At 35.6% G+C, this 10000-nt stretch overlaps 1 protein-coding gene across 2 annotated transcripts; it reads right to left on the bottom strand.

Moving 5' to 3' along the window:
• Positions 1-8356: 8356 nt before the first annotated feature.
• On the bottom strand, positions 8357-9845 carry LOC135217852 (acanthoscurrin-2-like). Of its 2 annotated transcripts, XM_064253865.1 has the most exons (3): positions 9708-9845; positions 8921-9080; positions 8357-8878 (listed from the first exon to the last, which is right to left on the bottom strand). In XM_064253865.1, the coding sequence occupies exons 1-3, from the start codon at positions 9711-9713 to the stop codon at positions 8403-8405; spliced, it is 642 nt and encodes a 213-aa protein (XP_064109935.1). In that variant the 5' UTR covers positions 9714-9845; the 3' UTR covers positions 8357-8402. The 2 variants fall into 2 exon arrangements, with proteins under 2 accessions (XP_064109935.1, XP_064109934.1); XM_064253864.1 differs by having other exon boundaries at positions 8357-9080.
• Between the last annotated feature and the right edge of the window lie 155 nt (positions 9846-10000).

The following is a 10000-nucleotide window of genomic DNA, read 5'->3' as shown; positions in this document are numbered from 1 at the left end:
ATAACATAGTATATATATAAATATATATATATAATATTATTATTATATATGTCTTTTACTGTAATGTAACAGTATAATATGAAGATAAAAGGCCCATAAAACACTATTCGAGCGTTGCAACCATATATTTCGAGCACTTCCTTCTGTGCTCCTGATCACTGGTAAAATATGAACATAGGACGTCTTACACCTATGTTCATATTTTAACAGTGATCAGGAGCACAGAAGGAAGTGCTCGAAATATATGGTTGCAAAGTTCAAATAGTGTTGCCATATATATGATATATCATATATATATATATATATATAATATATATATATATATATATATATATATATATATATATATATATATATAGATATATATATTATATATATATAATATATAATATTATATATATATATATATATATATATAAAGATAAAGGTATAGTTGCTAGGACTAGAGTGCTTGGAGTGATTAAGACATGAGAATGATCTGCGGAAAGGTTTCTTAAAATGTCTCGGTTAACAGGAATGTGTTTAAAAAGGACATTCATAAATACATATGAGCGAGAGAAAATGTTATTATTAAGAGTTTATGCAGATCATATAGAAAAAGTATACTGATGAGTGTTATGTTCAGACCGAAGTCTACATAATTAGGATTCGGTTGATAAGCTTTAGTTGTGGAACAAGAGCTAAAAATAGTCATTAAATGTAATTGAGAAAAATAAATTCAATAAAACCAATATAGGAACATGCGGAAAATTTGAATCATAATTGCTTAAGTGGAAAGAGAGTTTAAGGTTTCTGTCTAATTCAAGGATGGAGCTACTGAACCGTTTATAGTAGTAGACCGGCAAGTGTGGTGGCATAGAAAGAGAATTACAAGAATTATGAAGTGAGGCAATGGAAGGGTGTGGAAGATACGGGGTTTTATGAGTTACTGTGAGTCATTCCTTGCGTAAAAGTGGGTAACTGAAAAAAGATGGTTTTGGTGGGAATAGGGTGCTATGGGTGAATGGATACGCAGAGAGTTTTCCAGAGAAGTTTATTGAATGAGGGTTGGATTTTCAGAAGTGCTGGGGTTTTGAAACGAATAGTCCACACATATGCTTAATATACACGGGCGTCCGCAGAAAAAAAAATGCAGTGGGCGGGTGGGCAATGATATGGAGATCGCTGTGGGAGAGGGGTCTAAGGGGAGGAGGATGTCTCCATCCCTTTTTCGAAAAAAAAAAATGTTTCCCGAAGTGCTAGTAATAATAGAAACTTGAATGATAGAAAACCGAATAAACAGGTGAGAAATTTTCATGGTATTTTATTCATTTTGTATTTTTATGTAATTTTTTTTTGCAATTTTGTATTTCCATGGCATTAATTTTGTATTTTCCCTGCATTTTTTTTATTCTCCAGAAATTCCAGGGGGGCATTTAAATACCCACCTTTGCCCACCCTGCGGACGCCCATGTTTGGGAGAGAGAAAATTGGGAAAAAAAAGCAAGTTTACAAATGCAGTAATGAGGAGAAAAATGGCTGAAGTATGCTTGGTCACAAGTATGCTTGCTGATAAGAAGTATATCTTTGCTTAACCACACCACTGAGCTGATTAACAGCTCTCCTAGAGCTGGCCCGAAGGATTAGACAATTTTACATGGCTAGGAACCAATTGGTCACCTAGCAACGGGACCTACAGCTTATAGTGGGATCCGAACTACATTATATTTCTATCACCAGAAATAAATTCCTATGATTCCGCGTGGGCCGAGCCGAGAATCGAACTTTGGAACACCGGATTGGTAGCCGAGCGCGAAAACCACTCGTTCAACTAGGAAATGAAAATAAAAGGAAGTATGACGTTCAAATGCAGTTTAATATCCACCCATAAATCTAACAAATGTAATTAAGAAAAGTAACAAATAATGAGAGAGAGAGAGAGAGAGAGAGAGAGAGAGAGAGAGAGAGAGAGAGAGAGAGAGAGAGAGAGAGAGAGAAAAGATTAGAGTTGAGTAAAAGGAAGTATATAGTTCAAATGCAGGGTTTAATGTACAGCCTCGAATCTAATTAAGATAAGTAACATTTAGTGAGAAAATGAAATATCATGGTTGAAGATTTCAAAGTTTGTTTAGACCATGCAAAGTTAATGGAGAATAGTTGCATCAACAGAGAGTGTTTTTGCTCATAATTGAATTCTTTCAACATGAAAATCAAAATTGCCCAGGGCATGTGTATCGGTAGGCCACACTCGTCTTCTTCAAGGGATCATGCAACAGGGCCACACCTGAGAAGGATAAATGGGAGAAGTGCTTAGCAAGATGAGGACATGAGAGGTTTAGCGAAGAAAAAGGGATATATTCTTAATAACTATTATAATACGCAAGAAGAGAAGTTAAGTCGAAAGGAAGCAAGAAGAATGGGAGACGTTAAAGTAATGAGTTTAAAAGTGAGATGGAATGAGAAAAGTCAATTGAGTGAGAGGCTAATGATAACTAGTATAAAAGAATAAAGGATTTGAATCCAGAGATGAGGTCGGACGAAAATGAAGTACCATACCAACTGAGTAAACTAAGAAAAGACTTTATAAGTTTTTGCATAAGTGGAAGGCGTGAAATAAACCGCTGAGGAGGCAAATCAGATAATCAAAAGGTCCAGGAATTGAAAGGCTTCATGAGACAACAGATTTACAAAAGGTGTGTTCAGCTGTAGTGAAAATAGTTTATTTCGGTGCTCTGATGAGGGCAACGCTCGAAATGAAGGCGTGGGAAAAATAAACGGTCAATTGCGTGAGAGGAAAAATGACACATGATTTTCCTTTGACAATTGTAAGAATTATTCAACCTAACCGGAAAATGTAGGTTAAGGTTCTGGGTGGGAGACAATACAGATAAAAAGAAATGAAAAGGAAAGAGAGTTATGATTTAGAATAGAGATACTTGTAGACATTTAAAAATAGAGAACAATTATTATATTGTATACACGTAGATCTGGAAATTAATCATTTTAGAAATAATAGCTGTGCAATAGACAGGATACTACTATGAACTGTAAGGAAGGTCATGTTTCGAGAGTGAATAAAGGTATTTTATACAAATGAGTAACGCGAAAGTGATTGGCGAGGTATGAAAGCTGGACTAAGGTAAAAGATCTGTCATGTCTCCATGACTGTTCAATGTCTTATTAAAGATGAGAGCAATCAGATAGAGTAAAGGAGATGGGGTTACAACTTCCTAGGATAAGGAAAGGGATCGCGAATGGAGTAAATTTGCTGTTATTTAAAAATGTTACTGTGTTAAGTTGAAGAAAATGTATAAAGACTAGTGGAATTGTTTGATAGTGTTTTTCGGAGCAGAAATTTAAGAATAAAACGTTGACGAAAGTAAGAGTAAAACGGCAAATGGAGGTCAGCGGAAACAATTAATGATAATAGGAGTGGTGGAAGAACTCATTCGCATAGGTAAATGTAATGGATGAAGGTAGGAGTGGGAAGGGAGTATGAAATAATACATTTTCATAAATGTTAACCGAAGGGGAATTTTTTAGTAGAAACGTAAAAAGATCGTAGTCTCCTGGGCTCGAACCACGGAAGTCAAGAACTCAGGACTGCAGTGACGCGCCTTAAACTATATGCAGCTTAAAGTTGTATATAAATGACGGTGATGTCATAAAATTCATTCATACATACATACATATATATTTGTCTATATATATATATATATATATATAAAATATATATATATATATTATATATATATATATATATATAATATATATATATATATTTATATTATATATATATATATATATATATATATGTATATATGTGTGTGTGCGTGTGTGTGTTTGTGTGTTTCCCTGTGCAGACATGTGTATGTGTGACGAAATATATAATGTCATAAGTTTCCGTTATGCGAACGGTTCCAACAATATCAGAAATACTGTTAAATTTATCGTCTTTGTTACTATTATTCTCATTTATTTTTGTTCTCCGTTCTACAAAGTTTGAACGAAATGAGCAATTACTTTAAATTTTCAAGTTGTATTAGGCATTTCGGCCATAAACGTAAAATCAACAAGAATTGAAAATTTCTTTTACTTTACCTTAAGAACGAGTAACTACAATCGTGTACATATGATCCCAAGAAATAAATGGAAAGAGGAAAGAGAGAACGGCCTTGCGGCAAATCTGAGGATTCCATTTGCAACATGACTCGTCATTTCTTTTGCGGTTGATTTAGGACTTCTTTTATGGTAGGATCATGCTTCATAGGATTCCATTCGCACACACTTACACACACGCGTGCGCGTACACGCGAACACACAGACACACATACGCACATACATATCTGTATATATTAAAAAAATTGAGATGGTAAGTAATTTCCTCTTATTACCAAGGCATGGTTAATAAGACGAAAGTACTTAGCATGTCAATGGTTTCAATTTCCTTTCGTGGCTGTAAACTTTGTTCGTATAATCATCACGTCTTTACCCTTCTCGTGATTTAAGATAAAAAATACACACACACACATATATATGTATGTATATATATATATATATATATATATATATATATATATATATATATATATATATATATATTTATATATATATCTATATATATATATATAGTATATATATATTACATATATATACATACATATATCTATATATATATATATATATATATATATATATATGTATATATATATGTGTGTGTGTGTTTGTACTAATATACATGCATACATATATCTATAATATATATATATATATACATATATATATATACATATATATCCATATATATATATTATATATATATAATATATATACAATATATATATATATATCATATATATATATATATATATATATATATATTATATATATAGATATATATATATATATATATATATTAAAGTAGCATAATTTTACCTTTAAATTTTCAGGAGAGATCTTATGTGTATCATTACTAGTACCGTAAGTCTTTTGTTGTGGTAGTGCAATAGAGAAAACAAAGAATCTATCTTTCTTACTTGAAAAAGTTTTCATTTAAAGTTTAGATGAAAGTTCAGTATGGGCGGGGAGAACCAGGTGTGAATCTTATACATTTTTGTTCAGATTCTTCCATTTTTGGCACAATTATCATTAACACGTGTCCCAGAAAAAAAAAATAATCCCTGCTTCTCTCTCTCTCTCTCTCTCTTATAATTATTTAAGTTTAAAGTTGACTCTTATCGCTATAAGTGTTTCATGAAATCACTGCATTAGCTCAGCCTCTCGTGCACCCATATCCTTAATGAACTGAAGTGACCTATGAGAAATCCTGAAAAGGGGGAGGGCCACAAGGTCAAGCCCAGATATTACCCATTGATTCCTACCTGTCAAGGGTTGCTTGAGGATATGCTGGAGTCACCATTTCATGAACAGTCCCAACACTACAAGTCATGGTCTGTGACCTCCAACCTCTGTTCCCTGCATGAAAGCCAATCCCCTTTCAGAATCCCATAAAAACTTCAATCATTTGTCCATAAAATAGTGAACACCTTAATTTCAAGCACGTGTTTCTCACCCCCATACCCCTCGCCCATACCCAGCCCACCCACCCACCCCGTCCACTCTTCCCCATTGACCTTCGCGGGCCCTGTCCGTAATTTGCACATGATCCTGAAGATAATTTCTTTTATTTCAGCAGTAGCATGCATTCGTGTGTCCAGATGAAATTGCTGATTCTCTTGTCCTACTTATCGCCTGTTTGCCTCGATAGGACGCTTACAGAAATTATCCCACATTAGCTTGCAACCCTCGATACAAGGCAAATTGAATCTTGAACAATTTTGAAGCCGATGTTTATCGTGTTATAAAGCTAGACTTTAACGGTTTATATTTCAGTTCCAGTTGTCCACAGCTATCAAAAATTCCTGCGTTGCCAAAAATTCATCATATCATAGCTGTCATAACTGTCACTGTAAAGTGGATGGAATCTTAGCCTTTCTCGTTTGTCTGTTATTTCCATAGAGCAAGTCGCAGAACACGGCCAAAATATGCCAGCTCTTTGTGCTCCACCTGTGACTTCCAACCATGACACGTTGTTTCCCGCTTCTTTACATAATCAACCGTTCCAGCCCCGCCCGTGCTTGCGCCATGTTACCAACCAGAACCTGGAAACTGTTTAGTTTGTATGTATAAGTAAGATTCTATCCTGTGCTGTGAAACCGTTTGCTTCTTGAAAGTTCTTCAGCCGACGTAAATTTTCAGTTATTCTACAAGCATGATCCCAGTTGCTGGGAGTTTAAAAAGGCAATGAAGGCTAAGCATTTGCCTCAAAAACACATGAACAGGAATGGTAAACTGAAACATTATGCTTTTACATGACCAAAGGCCTAGGTAACTGTGTGATAATGGATGAAATTTCAGCCGATGCAACACCGCTACATCAACATATAGCTTAGAAAATATTATGGCTTAATTTTGTACACAAAAGATTATTCCTCCGCCCATTGAGAACAGATTCCTATTATAAAAATGAAAATAAATGGGATGTGACAAATTCAGCCGCTACTATAATGAAATTTAGTATATTCCAAAGGGGGAGAACTTCTCCCTGCCATCTATTGATTGGCCATTGTGCATGCTAATAAGTTTTTTTTTTTTATTCTGCGAGCCAAGATGAGAGAGTAATCATTATTTCTCTCAGGATCTCTTGTGAAACAAGAGGTTTTACAATATCGAGGAGGCTAATTTTAGTTTAAAGGTGTAAACTATAGAAAATTCTACCAGTTATTATATCCGTTTTTACGTTTTTATCAGTCTGGATACGAAGAGCGGAGGTATTTTAAAGCATGTATAAAATGAATGACTGATTGTTGAAAAATTAAGTTGCTTAGCTATAACTCTTGTTACTAAAATACGCGATCTTGTATGAAAACAAATCATTCCTTTGGTTAAGTCACGCGTCCTTATTTTCTGTTAACACTACTAAGTCTGAATAAGGCTGACATTATCTTTTTTTGTAGAAGTCATAGAAATCTTTATTCTCTGAGATAAAATCAAAGACGATTTTAATATTTTGCAGGTAACTGCGAATTTCTGTAAACATTAATACTAAACATAACTTTAAAATTGGGAGTTCCGTTGAGGAAAAAGTAATGAATACCTTACAAAATGAATTGTTTACTTCTTTTGTTGTTGATCGAAAACGATTCATTTAATTTTTATTCATTTATTAATCTCATATTCCAAAATCTTTAGATCTAGTCGGGCATGCTGTGCTTGGAAACAGTGTACACTTACTTTTTTCTAGACGAACAAAATCCTGCCCAACAGAACACCTAAGTTAGTATTATACCGTTATTCGATGTACATTCATTACTCATTGATCTCTAACAAGCGCCACTTCTCGTAGAGTACACCTAGGTCTGCTTCTGGGAAAATTAAAACCATCCAAAAAAACTGCTTGACATAACCCATTTCCTTCCTCAGCCATCTTATTTTATGATATTTCTCAGTTGTTTTCAGTGTAATTACAGACGTAATTAACAGATTTATACAGCAACCTGTTTTATCTGAGAAATTAAACAAATAACTTCACAACAGGAAATCTAGTCGTATGTAATTAAAAGAAGTAATAATGCTTCGGCGAGGAAGCAACGTGGTAACTTGGGGCTAATTTTCTTCCACCTTTTTCTTTTTACACGATGTCTGTTATTAACGTCTAGAGAACTTCCTCTGCGATCCAGAGTATAAAAAGAGATGATAATTATGGATGCTAACAAAGATAAGAAGACACAGATTTTACTTATAAATATGATAGGCCTATCTATTTCTATGTTGACTTCCTGGTCATTTAAACCATCTGTATTTTTGTGTGTCTAACGAAGAAGCAACAGAATTTGGATTTTCTTTTTTTCTTTTGCTGGGGATTTTCCTTTTTCCAGCCTTTTACATTCTTATCATAAATTAATAGAAGTAAACAAATAAAAAAAAGGCTATATCCTACCATTTTTAATCTCTCTATTAATGCTAACTATTATTACCACTATATTTCAGAATTTCAAGTTTAACTAACGTACATATCTGAAGGTTCACAATCATTGTTGTCTGTAACATTTCCTTTTAGAATTAGATACTTTAAAAGGGTTACATTACTGAATGTTTCCTCTATTCATCTGCAGGAAGGCGAACTTGTATATGAGATGCTTTATTTAATATGAAAAGATAATTGGGGAATTTTGTGTATATGTTTATGATGGAGGAGTTACAGTAACAACCTATTGACTACAACTGTATTTTAACGCAGTTCACTGCATGCCTTATTCAGTAGTATATGTTGTGTGTTTTTCTTTTTCTAGAAACAAAAGGGAATAGATAAAAAATCTAGAATTCCAGTTATTTAATTTATACTTCACAATTGATAATATTTATTATCCGTAACGACGACCGCTGGAGAATCCACCTCCGAAGGAACCACCATGGCCTCCTCCAAATCCTCCTCCGTGACCGCCACCGAAAGAGCCACCTCCAAAACCACCACTTCCGTATGATCGCCTACCGAAGGATCCCCCTCCAAACCTTCCTCCATGAACGCCTCCAAAAGATCCACCTCCAAATCCTCCATGACCACCTCCAAAAGATCCGCCTCCAAAACCACGACTTCCATATGATGGCCTAACGATGGATCCCCCTCCAAAGCTTCCTCCATGACCACCTCCAAAGGATCCACCTCCAAATCCACCTCCGTGACCACCTCCAAAAGACCCACCTCCAAAACCACCACTTCCATATGACGGCCTAACGATGGATACCCCACCTAAGCCGCCTCCATGACCACCTCCAAAGGATCCACCTCCAAATCCTCCTCCGTGACCACTACCAAAGGAGCCGCCTCCGAAGGAGCCACCTCCGTGACCACCACCAAAGGAGCCGCCTCCAAAGGAGCCACCTCCATGTCCTAATCCAGGTGCACCGTAAGATCTGCCACCTCCAAATCCACCCCCTCCAAATCCGCCTCCTCCAAATCCACCCCCGCCGAATCCGCCTTTAGCACCATCTGCCTGGCATATTGCCACGATTGTGGCCAAGACGGTAACCAGCAAGAGTGCCTGAAAAAAAGAAGAAATGGAATGGAATATAGTTTTTAGGCAAAGGTCAAGTGCTGGGACCTATGAGGTCATTCAGCGCTGGAAAGGAAATTGAGAGTAGGCGGGTTTGCAAGATGTAATAGATCAAAGTCATTTCAACCTAAGTTGTATCAAGAAAGTCGTACTATGATGCTAACTTCTGTGGTTAATGAGGGAATTCCATGAGTGAATTTTCATTGTTGATTTGCGTGTTTTAACATGATCTCGATTTCAAAAACTAACGTTATAAACCACCGAAATGAAGGTTTAGCAAACATATTTTCAGCTATGAATAACCATATTGATTTAACGCTTCCTAAAAGCCAGGTAACATGAAATCAGAGCTGTTTTCTTTCAATCCGTTATTGGTATGCTACAATAAATTACTGAGGTAAATTGGAATAAAGAGTCTGTTCTTCCATTAGTATTAACGATATCATTTTCCATCGTAATTATTGCTAATTTACCATAATGCGCTTGGACAATACATTCTTATTTGCTGACGACATTACTGAACAGGAAATGACTACAATGACTAAATCCAGCCACTGTGAGCTTACAAAGCATCTAAGGCAATGGAATAATTAAAGAATATACAACAATGCTTACCATCATCCAGAAGAGTGCTTGCGTTGGAGAAGGAAACACTAGAACTGCGCTTGCAACTCCATCGGTCTGTGCTTATATACTGCTTCGAGAGAGTGGTCCTTGACCTCATGCAGAGGTGTCATGCAAAAGAAGAGCAAGACGTTGACCTTGGGCATAACTTGTTTCCCAATGCCCGTTCTTCGTTCACGTCATGAATCTAACCAGTCTAGTCTAGTAACTACTGGTTGCCTCGCTCCAGCAGTCTAGATCGTTAACGCATCTCTTTCTTCTGACTCATATACCCATATCATGAC

This window comes from Macrobrachium nipponense, chromosome 9, assembly GCF_015104395.2.
Source record: "Macrobrachium nipponense isolate FS-2020 chromosome 9, ASM1510439v2, whole genome shotgun sequence".
Classification (NCBI taxonomy): Eukaryota; Metazoa; Arthropoda; class Malacostraca; order Decapoda; family Palaemonidae; genus Macrobrachium; species Macrobrachium nipponense.
Note: the sequence above shows the minus strand (reverse complement) of the source record. Positions and strands in the feature narration are given on the sequence as shown.